The following is a 17,671-nucleotide window of genomic DNA, read 5'->3' as shown; positions in this document are numbered from 1 at the left end:
GGCAAACAGGTCGACCAGTGGACAGCTGAACCTCTGGGACAGGCGTTGGAATAGTTGTAGATGTAGTTGTCACTCCAAGTGGTCGACCGTGGTCCTGCTCAGTCAGTCCACCTGGATGTTGCTTACTCCGGAGATGTGCTCCGCCTGTATCAATTGGAGGTGTTTCTCCGCTCACTGACCCAGGGCGTTGACTTCTGTCATCAGGGATCTGGAGCGAGTGTCTCCCTGGCGGTTGATGTGCGCCTTTGTTGCTACATTGTCTGTTAGCACTCTCACGTGATGTCCCTGTACGTTGTGGCGGAACTGGATGAGGGCCCACCTGACTGCTCTCCGCTCCAACCAATTGATGTTGTGAGAGGCTTCAGTTGAAGACCACCTCCACTGCGCGATTTGATTGGGGAGGTGGGCTCCCCAGCTGTAAAGGCTGGCATCCGTCGTAATGGTGAGACGGGCCGGCTCCCTGAACAGGGTGCCCCTTGCCAGGGCTGGAGACAGCCACCACTTGAGGGATTGACATACCTTCGGGGAGACCAACACCAATCTCATCGAGCTGCTCTCATTGGCCCTCTGGTAGGGCAGCAGGAGCCACTGCAAGGGACGAGTATGGAGTCTTGCCCACGGAACGATGGACAGGCAAGATATCATCTTCCCTAAGAGTTGCGATAACTGCATGACCTTGGTGTGAGGGGATTGCTGCATCTGTAGGACCCTTCCTTTGAGGCTTGCTATCCGCTCCGGGGACAGGAAGACCTAGCAGGTGACAGTGTTGATGATGGTGCCCAGGTGCTGCAGCCTGGTCGTTGCTTGAAGATGACTTTTCTCCAAATTTACGGAGAAGCCATGGTCCTGGAGGGTAGCAATGGAGCCGCACTGGACGAGATCTGAGGAAGGCTGCCACTGCCGCAAGGATCATTGTAAATGTCCTGGGGGCCAATGACAGGCCGAACGGCAAGGCCCAGTATTGGTAGTGGCAGCCGACATCAACGAATCTCAGGAACCTGCGGTGAGCTTTGCAAATGGGGACGTGGAGGTAGCCTCTTTGAGATCTAAGGAGATTAAGATGTCTCCTGGCCTGATGCAGCCCAGGATGGACTGCAGGGACTGCATCTTGAATCTCTAGTATGTGGTAGTTTAATCTTGTTAGAACTAGGATTCCCCTCCACCCCCCGGAGCTCTTGGGGAGCAGGAAAAGAATGGAGTAAAAGCCTGTTCCTTCCTGACCTGGTGGAACCGGTTCTATGGCTCTGATGTCCCTGAGATGCCAGATCTCCTGTTCCATGAGAGCCATTTTGACGGGACACAAGGGAGTGGGACAACGGATGAAGTGTCGCGGGGAGGGGAGAGAAACTTCAAGGTCAGACCCAAGAGGATTGTCTGTATGACCCACTGGTCCGACGTGATCTACTCCCATTGGCCGTGGAACAACTGGAGACACCCTCCTATGGGAGCTATCTGGTGGTGGTCACTTATACCTTTTGAAAGGTTGGGAACCAGGCCCTCTCAAAAGGGACATCTGGAGAAATTCTGCTGGCGACCTCTGTCGCAAAATGGTTGACGGTCCTGGGACCTGTCAGCCTGCTGAGAGTATGGCCGATGGAAGGAAGCGGATCTCGTGGAAGGCTCCGCGTTCCGAAAGGGCTGCCTCCTGTAGAAGTTGGACCCCTTCCGGTCAGACTTCTTAGTGACCGATGGCATTACCTTCTGTTTGTCTTTGTTTTCCACAAGGACCGGGTCCAGGACCTCCCCGAAAAGCTTGTCCCTTTTAAAGGGGGCAGAAACAAGCTTCCACTTGTAATGCATATTGACATTCCAGTGGCTGAGCCACAAGAGGCGACGAGTAGTGACATTGGACGCCAAGGCTCTGGATGTAAACTTGGCAGAGCTCAGGGTGGTATACTCAGTAGCCGCCATAATCTTATTGACATCCTGCCTTAGTTTGGTATCTCTGGCCAGAAGTTTGGTGAGCAACTGTCTCAACTAGAGAAGGGCGGCCCTAGAAAGGAAGGACGCAGAGGCGGACGTTTTAATCGCCCAAACAGCTGCCTGATGGTTTTATGGCAGGCATTCTCTGTTTTCTTGTCCTCTGCCTTAAGTCCCTCCAGTAAATCAGGGGGGAGCACAGAGGATGAGGTAAGAGCTGCCACAGGAGGATCAATGGGAGGTAATTTAAGCATGTCTTCCAGAATGGCATCTACCATGTACAACTTCTTATCATTACCACTGGGAGTAGCAAGGGTGGCTGGTTGCACCCATTGCTTTTGTACCACATTCAGAAAAAGCTTGAGAACTGGCACTATTTCTTGGGTCAACACAGGCTCCTCAAAGAGGTCCCCAGATGGGTTGTCTGGATCGTTAGTCACCTGATCTGGAGGGATATACCCCAAGCAGGTTGAGACCTTAGCCTTATTCAAGATGGTTTTGAAGTTGGCAAGCTTAAACAAACCCGAAAAGACAGGCTTTTTGGAGGCAACACTTTCGTCCCCTGAAAACTCAGGTTCCAGCCTAGGTAGGATGTCCTCCTCCTCCCAGTCAGAATCCTCGCTGGCCAGAGAGGAATGTGGAGACTGAGAAGGCTGGGTCAAGGATGCCTCTCTAGGGGTATCTTGGGGCTGGAGATGTCAGGTCTTGCGCGTGCACTTGCCCCGCTGCAGCATGCCCGCCTCTATGCCCTGGGATATAGCCCTGTTAATGACCTCTTGCATCTCTGCTGAAAGGTTAGGGCCTTGGTCCTCGACAGGTCGAACCCTTGAATGGGTTGGGGGGCCGGTTGCTGGGGCGCCAAGGGGCCCACGGGAACTGGCCTTTCTTCCAGGTTTGAAGGACAGATGAAGAGGTCGGCCTGGTCAGCCAATGAGAGACCTGGAGAAGCTGCCATGGCAAGGGAAGCAGTGGGAGAGAACTCCTGGTCTTCCTCATCACTATCGGAAACAGGCTGCCCCATATCTGGTTGAACCCCCATGAAGGGCTTTATTGGAGACACTGACTGGGAGGTTTGGGCTTGCTGCTGAGCCTTGGAAAAGTGCTTCTCTAAGGCCTTTTGGTGACGGTTGGCATCCCTATCCAGGCCTGATCCCTGTTTGGGCCCTGGCCTACAATAGGGTTTGCTGCCCCTGATAGCCTCCTGGGCAGCCTTGCCAGCTTGCCTGGAGAATGTTCTGGAAGAGGGCCCAAGCTGCTCTGAATCCTCAGGGATCTGATCTGCCATGGCTGAAAGGTTGGGGTCTGACTGAAACAGGCAGGGATTACCTCCACTCAACATCTTCACAGTTGTAGACTGTGGCCCCAAGCACTCAGAAGAGAGACACAGAAGGCCACTGAGATCAGATCCAGCCAAGCAGGATTCCGGTGCGAGCGTTAACAGCTCCCAGCACCTTGCAGGTAATGGAAGGCGACCTAGGTAAGCCACAATCCATTGCCGCACCAAGCTGATAGTTTTACAATGCTAGGAGTCAAATAGCAATGAGTCAGGTGACCAGGCAGCTGCGGCAGTGTGCTCAGAAAACGAAACTGGCTAAACAAAATGGCGGCCGGATCTTCCGGTTTCCCAAAATGGCTGCCACACCAGTCATGCAGCCCAAAATGGCCACCGGAACTAGATAGGAGCCCTGAAGAACCGCGCCGAATGCCAGCTTCTTCAAAGCGCGGTCGGCAGCAACGGAACCTTCAGCAGGGATCCCTACCGCAGCGCAGGTGCTGCGACAGCGCTGACGTCGGCACTCCGACCCATGTGCCTCCCACAACAGCTTCCTGTAGCCCTACAGTGCCCGAGCAAGCCCAGGACACCAGGAGGACCAAAAGGTGAGCAAATAGCCAATTAAAAGAAAAGGAATTTTTCTCTCACCAATCCTGCTCATAATGGACACAATTAAGGAAAGTTTCTCCTACTTTTAACTCTAGGAGAGCCCAAGCAATCTGTAGAACTGAAGAGAAACTCAAAAGCACGTCCACTGGGCTAGCTGAATTGAAAAAAACTGAAGATAGTCAGCACCAGAGGCATGGCTTAAAGTTTCAATTCAGTTCTGGGCAGATTGGCTGTATTTAACCCTTGCTTGGACTCTCCAGAGCAGCGCCCTGGAAAACAAGCAAGCTCAGATAGCACCAAGAACCCCTCACATCACAGTGCTTTGCAGCCCTCTCTAAGCAGTTTACAGAGTCAGCATATTGCCCCCAACAATCTGGGTCCTCATTTTACCGACCTTGGAAGGGTGGAAGGCCAAGTCAACCTTGAGCTGTTCAGAATTGAACTCCTGGAATAAACAGTGAGTTAGCCTGCAGTACTGCATTCTAACCACTTTGCAACCACGGACTATATGAGAGACTGATGCTCCAGGGTGCTATACGATTTTTATAAAGTTTTCCTGATTATTGGGCAGGGTGGGTGGGTGTTTTTACTGTTTTGTGTATTGTCCAGGATTGTGGTAATGATGCTATATATGCAATTGCATTGCACTGCATTGATAAAATGCTTAAGATGAGTGACCATATATACATTCAAATCAAATCCTAGGTGAGATTTCCTGGTTTCAAATGCTAATGCAAACCATGGTTTCAAGATCAATATATTCCACATAAGTACACTCAATAAATCTATTCTGTCACTTTTTCCCATAATGGTTAAAAGTTAAACATTTTCATGTAATCAAATCAAATATTAATGTGTAATATAGAAGCTTCATGAATATATCCACTGTTTGGATTAAAGACAGCTAAAGCAGTTCATATATTATTTAGAGAGAGGTATGTTCTAAGATTAACAAAATCACCTTCAGATTGCTATACATTACATTTGGATTGAAGAGGCTTCCACAGTGAGTTTCCATTATGAACATTAATGTATTATGATGATCTTTGTAAAAGAATACCCAGGGAATCACAAAATGACTTTTTCACAAGATGAGCACAAAACATAATTGTTTTTTAAAAATTAAAAATAAGCTAAACAAAATATAACGAATGGTATAATCGGAATTAAATATAAAGTAATTGCTAAAATTCCAAATTACTGAACAGAATACAGCTGCAACCTAAAACCAAGACTATGTAAGACATTTAGAGCACCAAAGGCCATGCACAGAAATTCTTCTATGCTTAGATTAAAACTGTGAAAAATCCAAGTTCTTTAAGCGAGGTCTAACACAATCATATTGATCATCAACCTTGTTATTGGATTTCACAGCAATCTTTTCATATTTGGGGATGTCTATCATAATTTGCCCAGTAAATAAATGTGTATCTATGTACTACAATGCCCTTGTATTAAACTTTTTAAAAGTTCTTCTTTATGAGCATGCATACTAAAGATAAAAGACTGATTTCAAAAGAATAACAAAGATGGCTACCTACAAAAGGAGCAATAGTGTTCAGAATGGGGAATAAAATGAAATGTAAACCAACAAAGCAGAACTGGAAAAGAATCTGCTATGTTGCCTGGCAGCAAATTATCACCTCCCAGTGAGCTATTTCCACCTAACTCAGAATCCAAAACAGAAAAGGAAAGGATGCATCTCACTAAAAGCTACAAGCCTCTCCTTCATACAGCACTGGCTTAAAGATGCTTAGAATCTCAGAGACTTATTGCCACGCCTAATGAAGTTCTTTCTAATGATCAACAAAGGTGTCTTCCTCTTTAAATATGATGCAGGAAGTTACATAATGGGGGCGGGGCATATCTCTAGCAAACAACTTAAAGTAGAACTAAAGTATTTGGAGAGTTGAGGAGGAGAATGTATCAGTGATTATCTCCTGCCTACTAAATGATCATTGCTATCCTACCGTATTTTTCAGAGTATAAGCCGCACCTTTCCGCCCCCCAAAAGGTGAAAATCTGGGTGTGTCTTATACTCCAAATATAGCTCCACCCCCCTGCTCCACGCGTCACATTTTCAGGTGGTTCCAGGCTGGGGGGAGGGGGAATCCTCACTTCCACATGGAGCCCGATTCCCGAAGCAGCCCGAGGGATTGCGTTCAAAGCCTTTTCAACAAAAGCATTTTTGGGTGGCAGTGCCACAATTCCCTCCCCGATTCCAAAAAGGGCACATGCGGAGGCCAAAAAAGTGCATCGCGTTTCAGGTGGCAGGCAGTTCCAGTATGCGCTGCCACCTCAAAATGCTTTCCTTCCCAGTTCCCCAGTGCACACTGCAGAGCCGTGTGCCCTCCTCCTCTGCAGACTCGCCTTCTCGTTTCTCATGGCCAGCACCGTCAGCTGGGGGAGCAGGAAGAAAAGTGAGAGGGCAGCGGGGTCAGGCGAGAGCCCAGGAGCCAGGCGCGGACGCAGGGTAGGCAGATCAGAGACAGCCGGCCAATTGCTGGCTTGCCGGCTCAGCTCCTGGCCCGGGAGACGGATCTAGCCAGGAGGAATGCACGCCCTGTTTTTGCAATCGGGGAGGAAAAAGATCGTTTCAGGCAGTGGGTGGTTTCAGGCAGCGGGTGGTTCCAGGCTGCTCCGCGATCCCCGCAGCTTGGAACCGCCTGTTACCTGAAATGCTCTTTTTCCTCCCTGATTGCAAAAATTGCTTTTCTCAGGACGCTGGATTGGGAAATTAAAAACCTGGAATGGGATACAATCAAGCTCCCGAGATTGCTTTGCTGCAACCCAAAAACATTGTTACTGCGATCTCTGCCACCTGGAACTGCCCGAGAAGGAGCAGGTGAAGTGGGCTCTGCAGAGATTGGTGTAACAGCATTTTTGGGTGGCAGTGCAGCCATCCAAAGCCAAAGCCTTTGAATCAAGCTTGATTTTACCCCATTCCAGGTTTTTAACTTCCCAATCTAGCATCCTAAGAAATCTAGCGTCTCTGAGGTGCCTCTCATTTGCAGCAGGAGGAGGGCAGCATATACAAAGCCTCTGAGTAATGGGAAAGAAAGCTGCCCTTGGAACCTGCCGAAAAGCATGGCTTTCTTTCCCAGTTACTAGATTTCTGGGATGCCAGATTGGGAAGTTAAAAACCTGGAATGGGATGCAATCAAGCTTGATTCAAAAGCTTTGGATCCTGAGAAAAGCCTTCGTGGAGAGGAGACTGTTCCTCTTCTTTTCCTCCACCTCCACCTCCAATCTGCCCGGATCTGTCATGCAGCAAAGAGATATGGTAGCTGAGAGCCTGGCACCTGCTTTTGCACCGAGACTAAGGAAGCGGGGTTGTGAAGAGGGCTGTGAACAAGCCCGTTTTTTCAAGGAGGTAGCCTTGCCAGGTTGTACTCTTTGGGCTTCCCTTTTGCCACTCAGGCACCACCACGAGGAACCATTGATCCAAATGGAAGGGATCCCCACCACTCCTCGCCCAATGGGCCGTTCCCAGTAGAGCGCAGCAGCAGCCGTTCAGCAGCCCCCACATGTCTTTCTCTCCTCACTGAAGAGAAGAAGCGAGCTGACTGCCGCTCCTTGGGCCAAGCGGCTTTGCGTGGTCACCGGTCAGAGGGGAAAAAATAAAGCCGGAGAGACATGTTCCTGCCTTGCCATGGGAAGGGGTAGAGAAAAGCGATTTGAGATCAATAAAAGTCTTACCCTTTAGGAAGCTTGAGCCCCCACACATCGTGTTCTTGCCCTCCCCGGCCCCCAGAAGCACTTTGCAGGCTCCCAAACTCTCTGCATGCCTCAGTTTTCAGAGGGTTTGGGAGGCCTGCAGAGTGCTCCTGGGGGCCGGGGGGGAAAACTTTTTTTAAAAAATTTACCTCTCCAAAATCTTGGTGCATCTTATACTCCGAAAAATATGGTACTTCTGATTTTAAGTGCACATGCACACAGACACAGTTGCTAATGACTGGCAGTTTACTGTTTACAAGAAGGTAACAACAGACAAGGGATGCAAACCAAAACAGAGTCTCCGAAAATAGTTGGCATGAATGGTTGCTTTTCAGAAAAGCACACAGAAAAATAATCAAAATCCAGTCCAAGATTCTAAAAGTCAAATCAGGGTTGTCAGCCAATCCAGGTCGAAATTGCACAAGAAAAGTCCAAACAAACATCATGCAAGACTCAGGGACCAGACAGTTGCTTCTGAGGGATCAGAGATCAGGGTTGCCTCTTAAATCAGGATGTAGTCAGCTACCTCTAATCAAGAGATTTATTTGCCTCAGAACATCCCTGCTCACCTCTCCTTTCTAGTTCCTAGGCGGGGTTGGGGATTGGGAAACCTTACATGATCATCACCTGACTTTTTCAGATGCTCAGGTGCTGCCTATGTTCTTTATGTCTTCTGAGACTGAACATTCCATAAGTCACGTGGAAGCAACTTCTTCACATTCAGAGTGATTGATTCCCGGCTTGTGATAATGAATAAACATCCTATCTCTTTGTGGACTCAGATAAGCATATACATTGAACTTAGATTTTAGAACTTGAAAAGACAGACCATGGAAGCTAAATCTAATTTTCAAAATGTTCTAGAACAAGAGTCTAAGGAATAATGCAGATTATCCAATGCTTTTAAATACTAAAAATATTAAAACAAATGAAATCTGAAAGGGCTTTATCACGATTTTTCAAGATAAGACATTATTTTTTGTTCGAGAACACAAGACTTACAAAATATGAAGTCTTAGTGCCAAAGAGATTGTGAAGTCAACAGTTTCTAGCCATCGCTGTTGTTGAAGACTTAATAATATCATATTTTGTGATCATATATAATAATTCCATTGGAGATCATTATTACTCTTCTAAATCTTTTCCAGATCTAATTTGGTACATGACTATTCACATAATTCACATTAACTACATATTCTTCTATTGTTCAACTTACAATAGATTTTTCTCAACTTTTTACTTAAACGCAATTCAGAAAGTGTAATATATATACACGCTTGAACAGAGTGCTTTTAAAATCCAAGCGCACAAAAACTATTAAATCATCTTCACATCTGGTATTGAACAAAGGTCAACTTATGTTCCTCAAATCACCTCTTAAAAAATCTGTCATAAGAAAATTTAATTTCCAGGCAGGGTCCTATTTTATTTGCCTCCTTCCCACTCACTTAAACTCTTCAATTTCCTGAACACCATAAGCAGATGCTGCCAAAATTTGAATATGCATCTATTAGAATCCTAATTGAATCTGAACTGTTCTTATGAAACTTTACAAACCAGAACATGAACAAGGCACCCTATAATTGAATTAAAGGAACCTGGAACAAACTAATCATTAGCTTGTCAGAATGTTACTTTTAAAAAGGAAGGAAGGAACAGGACCACTTAGAAATAGAGGCTTTAAAATATTTGCCCATCCTCTTTTTGGATTCCATTCTAGAAATCCATCACTGTAGGTACTTATTTCATAGTACCTACAAAAAATGTATCCGTGTGGATTTAGTGACTCACGTTGAAATATATTCTAGTTTGAACAGACAATAGAACCACCATAGAGTTTGGTTTTCATATTATGCCTGATTCAATTATTTCAATATTACAGTCAAAAATAAGGAAGATATAATACCTGCTAAAACTCTATTGACAGAGGAGTGAGTGGCCAACCCAGGCTGTCCACGCTCATGGAAAATCCCAGCGTAAGGCAAATACTCAGGCAACAAGAAGCGTCTAAAAAGCGGAGAAGAATACTGTTAAACTGCTGTGAACCTGTTAAAGACCTGAGTAATAATAGATAGACCATTTCTTACATGCATTACTAGTTATACAGCTCTTACCTTGGGACGAAGCGTCCTAGGGATGGTGCAGACATACGGGCATTCCGAGGGGCTCGGTGTCTTGATCTGTCTCCATTGTCCCTTCAGTGGGAAAAAAAGGGAGACATTTTAATCATTTAATTCTTCACAGCAAGGTCAGATTCAGGATTCTTCCTCCTAAACTAATCACGGTAAATACTGAAGTAAAACAACTTTCTTATAACTTAATTAACTATTGGGTTCCCTTTGCACCTTTGTAACCTTCCTCAAAGATGAAAACTTAATAAAAACACTAGCACAATATCGTATTTAACATTATATGAAATGCAACTTTGCTTCATATCATTTTTATATAAGAGCCAGAATTTACTGAATTTACAGAAGGAACCAAAACATTCTCTCTCAGATTCACCAGAATCTGAGATAGTTTGTACAAACCAGCAAGTCTACATTGGCAGCAAAAGTACACAGATCGACAGAGAAAAACAGGCTGCTCTTCATTCTTCATACTCTTTTTCTCTTTAGATCATTAGGTACCAGATCAATAGTATACACTTTAAGACCTCCTGCAAGCAAGACATCCGAAGCATGCCTCATGTAGCTTTACATGAATTACATGATCCTTTCTTATCATTTTGCAACTTTTTACTTCTTTTGCTCAGGGGGAGAAAGGATCAAAACATTACAAAGTCCAAAAATACAATTTAAAAATAAACTGCAATATAGAATAAAAAATAAAACTAAAATAATTTAATTATTCACAAGCTTTGCAGAGTTTATGAGAACTTACAAATGAAGAGGTAAGATGTTTAAGAACAAAATGAAATATATAAATTAATGAATGTGGTAGAAGTAAGGACGGTTTGCAAGAATATAAAAATATGGAGAGGTACACAGAATAGTGTTTGTATAAACTACATTTGGTTAGGATTTTTTTTTTTGATTTTCTACCTTTTCTTTATTTATATTACTTTTTAATTGTTTTACTTTACATATCAGTTTATCCCAAAAAATAATAGCATTGGCGGTATCTATGTGCATCAAAATGCACACTTGAAAGCACAAAGGAGCTAGGTCAAAACTTCAGTACTTGATTATTTTAATAGCACTACTTTATTTCAATGTTTATTACTAGTTATTTATTCTTCTATAGTTAACATTTGCAGCAGAGAAGTTACATTTCTCTCTAACATTGGAAACTAGTTTTTAAAAAAATATAAAATACTTACTTAAGTCACTGTTAATATTTTGAGATAATAAAAATATGACCTTAATAATAATGGAAAAGGTAAGGTTATTGCAAAAATAGAAGATCTTCCATTATACTGATTTTGCTTAGTCACATATACTTCAATGTCTAGCTAAGTTAGAAGGTAATTTTCAAGTGAACGGAACTATAAATAGTGCTTGTCTGTGTCTGTATTTTCAGAGATCTAAAGTAAGAATAAGGCAACTGGAAATTAAAAAACATCATAAACACAATAGTTTTGAGGCAAAAGAGTTTTTCCCTTTACAACATCTTACATTCTGCATTAGTAACTTCTGGTTAAGATTCACATGCAACTATGGAAATCCAATCTCTATTATCTCATCTCTTTTTTCAAATTCTACAACAGCTGCAAAATGAAGCTTGTCTTTGTTCTCAGGAGAATTTGCTGTAGAGAGTAGATAGGTATGAGAAAAATCTCACCCAAAGTGTGGCTATATTAACAAAACAAGGTCATTGCAATCTGTTCAGAAATAAAAACTCAGAAACCTCCTTAGTACGTAAAGATAGATAGATAGTGCTTTCTCCTTCCTTAACAGAATATAGCAAGACAGTGAAGAAAGTTAGGTATACACTATAAAAAAATAACTCTGCTAAATTAGAAGTTTTCAAAACAAACCAACTATATTAAGATTAAAATAACATTTTTTATTCTTACAGCATTCCAGGGAGCTTATCTCAAAGTAAATGTATCACAAGCTTGTGTACCTTTTATTTCTTAGATCAGGAGACAGCAAACTTTTGTATGGTCTGCTAGCTAAAAAAGGGTGTTGGTATTTACCTGATACGCCTCTTCTCAAAGTAGGGGAGGAGTATCCAGGATGGGTTGACCTTGTCTTCTCTTGATTGGACTGAGTCAGATAAGCTCTTTTTGCCACACCTTGGTCACCAGGCTCTACCCAGTTATCGGTGAAGAACTCTATCCGACTTGCTGTGTCATCCACTCTAGACTTTATTTTAGTTTCAAACCTTTATTTATTACTTCAACAGAACAGTTCAACAAACAACATAACAATTTTGCAACATACCCATATCAGGGAGGGGCTGGATACTCTCTCCCCCCACACTATGAGAAAAGGTGTATAAGGTAAGTACCAACGCCCTTTCTCCATAGTGAGGGGAGGAGTATCCAGGATGGGACGTACCAAAGCCTACATGTCCCTAGGGAGGGTTACACATTTGAGTATATGCCCAAACTTATGCCTGGTTAGACCTCTCCCCCGCCTTGTGAACAGCCTGTAACACCCTACGTCCGAATGAGGCTTCCACAGAAGCAAAGGAGTCCAACTTGTAATTCCTCACGAATGGTGAGGGGGAAGACCCCGTGACTGCCCTACAGATCTCAGATAGTGAAGCCTGCATGGCCCAGGCCGCCAAAGTGGCCGTGCTTCGTGTAGAATGCACTGTGATAGAGCTCGGTGTTTGCAGACCCCATGCCTGATAGGCAGAAGCAATACAGGTTCTTAACCACCTGCCTATCGTGGTGGAAGTCACCTTGTTCCCCAGGGACCCTGGCTGGAAGGAAACAAATAAGGTTTCCGACTTCCTGTTTGGCCTGGTTCTTCTGAGGTAAATCCTCAGAGCCCTCCTCATGCCCAAGGCGTGCCACTTCCTCTCTAATGGGTGAGAATGGTCCAGGCAGAAATTAGGCAATATCAGCTCCTGCGAGCGATGGAAGCAAGAACACACCTTGGGTATGAAGGAGGGGTCTAACCTTAGCACTACCCTGTCCTGGTGGAACACGCAGAGATCTTCCCTGGTAGACAGAGCCTGCAGTTCAGATATCCTCCTGGCGGAGGTGATGGCCACCAAAAAGGCCACCTTAAGTGTCAGGAACTTCAGAGAGACAGTACGTAATGGTTTGAATGGAGGGCCTGTCAGAGCGTCCAACACCTTGTGTAAGGGTACCTGTGCACCATGGGTGGTTTAAGATTGGAGGCCCCCTTGAGGAACCGCCTGACCATCAGATGGTGAGTCAGTGTCTGAGATCTACCGCACAGGAGTACCGATTAAATGGCTGAGACTTATCTCCTAATCGTGTTGGGAGCCAACCCTCTGTCCAGCCCCGCAAAGAAGAAAGTCCAGAACTTGTGCAACAGTGGCCCTGACCGGATCGTGGCCCCCAGAGATGCACCATGTTGAAAAAGCCTGCCCTGTAGCGCTGTAAATGCGCTCTGTGGAGGGTCTGCGAGCTGCCTGGATGGTCTGTATAACCCTGGGGGAGGAGTGATCTTCCCTCAGGATGCTCCGTTCAAGCGCCAAGGGGTCAACTGGAGCCACTGAGGGTCTGGGTGTTCCAGCGACCCCTGACTGAGAGAGATCCTCTCCTGGGGGATCCTCCAGGACCTGTCCACCGAGAGAGATTGGAGATCGGCAAACCAAGGCCTTGGGGGCCACTGTGCGGCAATCAGTACCACCTCTGTCCCCTCCCGCAAGATTTTTTTTTATGACCCTGGGGATCAGGGGTAAGGGTGGATAGGCATAGAGGAGCCCCCGGGGCCAAGGGCCGCAGAGAGCGTCTACCCCCTCCGCCCCCATGTCCGGTACCTGGAGTAAAATCTCGGGAGCTAGGCGTTGAGAGGGGTGGCGAATAGGTCGACCTCCGGGCGTCCGAAGCACTCTGCCAGCTCCTCGAAGATTGCTGGCTGCAGCTTCCACTCCGAATTGTCCACATCGGTCCAGCTGAACCAGTCAGTTCTGATGTTGTCCACCCCTGCTATATGTTCTGCCCACAGCGAATGCTGTCTAAGGTCATAGGCTATCTGAGGTGCTTCTGCGTTTTCTCATAGTTGGACATCCAATTCTGAGTTTGTGGTGGGTTCAGGCATGGGGACCGGCCTGTCTGACTCTTTTGCCATGGCTAGAAAGATGCTATGATTCTATGACTAGGATTAGCTCAGAAAATTTCTTGAATGTATTATGAATTCTTTGTGTTCAATTCACTTGTCGGCCACTAGGGTGCGTTTCAAGCCTTTGTAGATGCAGGCGCAGTTCATGTGTCAGCCACTAGAGTGCATTGCAGGGCTTTGAAGATGCAAGCACAGTTCACATATGAGCCATTAGAGTGTGTTGCCAGACTTTGTAAATGCAGGTGCAATTCATGTGTCAGCCACTAGAGTGAGTTGCAAAACTTAGTAGACACAGACACAATTCACTGGTCAGCCACTAGAGTGCGTTGCAGGGCTTTGGAAATGCAGGCGCAGTTCACGAGTTGGCCACTAGGGTGTGATGCAATGCTTTGTAGATGCATGTGCACATCACTTGTCGGCCACTAGGTGTTGCAAGCGTTGGCCTAAAATACTGGATTGCAGTTTGTAGAGCAGCCACTAGAGGGCGCTCCTTGTGCCTACTGTTTGGAGTGATTGGTAATGGCGCCTTCCTTGCTGTTAAAGGATGGAAGGCTGAGTCAATCTTGAGCCAGTGAGATTTGAACTGCCAAACTGCAGCTAGCAGTCAGCTGAAGTAGCCTGCTGTACTGCACTCTAACCTCTGTGCCACCTCGGCTCTAGTTGCCAAGGCTATTCTGCTGGTTAAGTTTGTCAAGGTGACTCTCCAGTTTTGGAATTTCTAAGGGTCTTTACCCGAACTCGGAACCCATCTTGGACCTGGATAACTTGGTTCTATAGGGGTTGAGCCCCTTCCAAATAATTCATAAACAATAGTAACCAATCCACAAGAGCATAACAATCTCTTCAACTGAACTACATGTGCCTTTTGGCCCTTTGGCTGCCCGAAGGCTTTGCACACACAAGGTAAGCTGATTTTGGGATGGTTGGGGCATCTTTATTGCACCTCGTTGTCAGGACAACTTATCATTAAAGTTCAAAGGATTTGGGAGGTTGGGTCTGGGCTAGCTGACCTCTTTCTCATTCAAGTTTCGTTTCCATGGAGATCTTTCCACGAGGCTTTTACAACCACTTAAGGAGTAAGGCTTGGAATCTGCATCAGGTTTCTCTTTCTTTGTTAGGCCACATGTTTTGGCCTTAACAACAGCAGATCAGATTACATAGGTTGGGAAGGGGTGGGGTTGCTTTATCATGCGATTCCTGGATCCCTTCCCCTGGAGCTCAATTAGATGGAAACAAGGTCGATCTTGCTTTCAAACAAGGAGAGGGAGGAAACATGCTTTTCTCACAGAAACAGGATGTTCCTCTTTGCTCCAAGAAGGGGTGGGGAAAATCCGGCAGCTGATTTCAGTTAGACAGCAAACAGAGTTTGGGATTCAACTTCAATGTCCCTTTTACTCGAGGGGAGCTCAAATTAACTTCATCTTTATACTGTTCTGCCTCGGGTGGTTGCCCCACCCCCATACCTGCAGAGGTAGAAGGGAGGCTTGAGGAGAATGCCCCGTAGTGAAGGTGACTGCCATCCCTGGATAGAGCCCCAGATGCCTGAGGTATCAGTGGGAATCCTCACTTGCTGGGTCCCCTCCTCCTCTGTGATCGCATCAGGCTCCAGACCAGGGTGAGCCTTCTTGCTGATGGCCTTATGGCAGATGCGCCCTAGGGCTTTATGTCTCTGCCTTTCATATTTAGAGGCAGGTTTGGGAGGCTTGGAGCCGGAGCTTGCCTCTTTAGCCGCCCTGGAGGAGGTGTGCTTAATTTTGTTCTATGCCTTGCTGCCCCCACCCTTGGATGGACCTTCAGGGGTAATCTCTAACCTTATTGGAGGCTCTTTTGCCCCTCCAGTGGGGCTGCCGGCTTTAAAAGCGAGGACTTGATTCCTGCCTGTGTCCTCCAAGCTGCAGGAGGCCGCCATCTTGGCCCACGTGGGACTCTCCTCCCCCTTCTTTTCAAATGGCACTGTGCGGCAAATACAACGGCCCTGCCGGTCAGGGCTTTGAAAAGCGGCTTGTGCTACTAAGAGCTGCCATGCTCTCTCCTGTGGCCTCCTGCTGGTAACAGCAGCTCACTGAGAACCTTGCCACCCCCTCTTCCAGCTGCTTTCCTTTCTCTTCCTTAAAGGGAAAGTTGTTCCTTAAAGGGAAGACCTTCTTTAAAGGGAAAGCCTCAGCAGCGATCTGAGCCTCGTTGCCCTGTCTGTGCTTCTCCGGCTAGTCAGGCACTCAGAAAAGGATTGAATAGGGCTTGCATAAATCGTGATAGCAAGGTTGCCGAAACACAGGATGACAAAGCCCGAGGTGTCGAAGGGAATCCTCACCTGGAGGGAGGGGTCCCCTTCTGCAGCCCTGCCAGGTGAAGAGAAACCTGGTAATCTTTCCTCAGGTTCCAGGCCAGGGGGGGGGGGGTGTCTTCCTGCTGCTGGCCTTGTGGCAGATGCACTCCAAGGCTTGGTGCCTCTGCCTTTCATACTTGGAGCTAGGCTTGGGGGGCTTCGGATCCACAGCCTGCCTCTTTAGCCTCCTTGGTGGAGATATGCTTCCTTTTGGCCTTTGCCTTGCCTCCCCCGCCCTTGGCTGATGCCTCCGAGATAGTTTCTAACCTTTTTAAGGGCTCCTCAGTGCCCCCGGTGGTTGCTGGCTGCAGGGCTGAGTGCTTGGCTCCTGCCAGCCTCCTCTGAGCTGCTGTGGGACGCCATCTTGGACGACGTGGTTTCAAAATGGTTCCCGGTTCCAAATTCAAAAAGCTCTTCTTCCTGGGAGCACGTGGAAGCAGCTTGTGTCTTTGCAGGCTGCCGTATGGCTTCCGCTGCCACTGGGGGCTCCCTCTCGTCTCCCCCTTCCTCCCACAGGTCTTTCTGAGCCTCTCCGGCTCTCAGCTTGTTCTCTGGCAATGGCTGCCAGCACGGGCGCTCTGGGGTATTTTAAAATGCCGCAGTTCGTTGCTCAACCCGAGGGGAGCGGTGGAGCGCTCCGGCGCCCTTAGAGCCTCCTTGGCCGTCGCCCTTGCTGCAGAGGCTTCTGCGGAGCTCGCTTGCCTGTCTTTGGTGAGAATCCTCACTTAGTGCCCTGGGTCTCGCTATGTGACCTGCGCTGCGTGCTGCCTTAGCGGTTGCTGTGTGGGCTTTCTACCCCCGCTGAGGGTTTCCTCAGCCTCTAGTGATTGATCGGGCAGCGTGGAGGTAATTTCGATCACTTTTCCAGCAATTTAAAAATTTTCCTTTAAGTTTCTTCAGGATCTCAGGATGAACACAGCCGTCCGTTGATGGACTGAGTTGATAAGTGGGTGGAGCCTGGTGACCATGGCATGGCTAAAAGAGCTTATCTGACTCAGTCCAATCAAGAGAGGACAAGGTAAACGCATCCTGGATACTCCTCCCCTCACTATGAACAATGGATGGACAGATGGCTGATTGCCAGGCCCAAGCTTCAGCTAAGCTGCTGGGGCAAGTGGCAGGTCTGAAGACCGAAGGGGAAGAGTATATAGTTTTAGTTAGAACCAACTCATGAGACAAAATTCCTCAGCATCTGTTTCACTGATATCCTTCCTTTCAGAGCAATTGATAATTCTGTGTGGAAAACTAAAATACTTAGATGAAATTGTCAAAGCAATCTAAGCCTTACAACTCAGAAAACCAACATAAGAAATGTATTGGTTCCTTCAAGAGCCAGGATAATTGACAGATTTTTAACATACCTGGCAGGTTAATCTTTAAAAGTCATGGACATTCTAATTATGCTTATTTTACATTGCCTTTGTAAGTATCCAATAAGATAAAAATATTCTATACCATATATACATATATACATACATATATACATACATACATATATTTGTTTGTTTTTGTAGATTTTCACGGGTGTAGGTATGCTGGTCTTATTGTATTCGGGTCTTTTCCTGTGTAAGATTGAGATTGTCTTGGCAACGTTTCGGCGAAGTCTCACTCACCATC

General features: G+C 46.3%; 1 protein-coding gene across 4 annotated transcripts in view; it reads right to left on the bottom strand.

The window, feature by feature from the left end:
• The window catches only part of AMBRA1 (autophagy and beclin 1 regulator 1), a 163,103-nt gene that overhangs the window by 74,672 nt on the left and 70,760 nt on the right, over positions 1–17,671 (bottom strand). For all 4 annotated transcript variants that reach the window (XM_081939000.1, XM_081939001.1, XM_081939002.1 and 1 more), the window contains 2 exons: positions 9,634–9,714; positions 9,426–9,526 (listed from right to left, as the gene is read on the bottom strand). In XM_081939000.1, coding sequence (XP_081795126.1) covers positions 9,426–9,526; positions 9,634–9,714 — 182 coding nt within the window. The remainder of the gene's footprint in view (positions 1–9,425; positions 9,527–9,633; positions 9,715–17,671) is intronic.

This window comes from Natrix helvetica (assembly GCF_964273705.1).
Source record: "Natrix helvetica genome assembly, chromosome: 1".
NCBI classification, from domain to species: domain Eukaryota; kingdom Metazoa; phylum Chordata; class Lepidosauria; order Squamata; family Natricidae; genus Natrix; species Natrix helvetica.
Note: the sequence above shows the minus strand (reverse complement) of the source record. Positions and strands in the feature narration are given on the sequence as shown.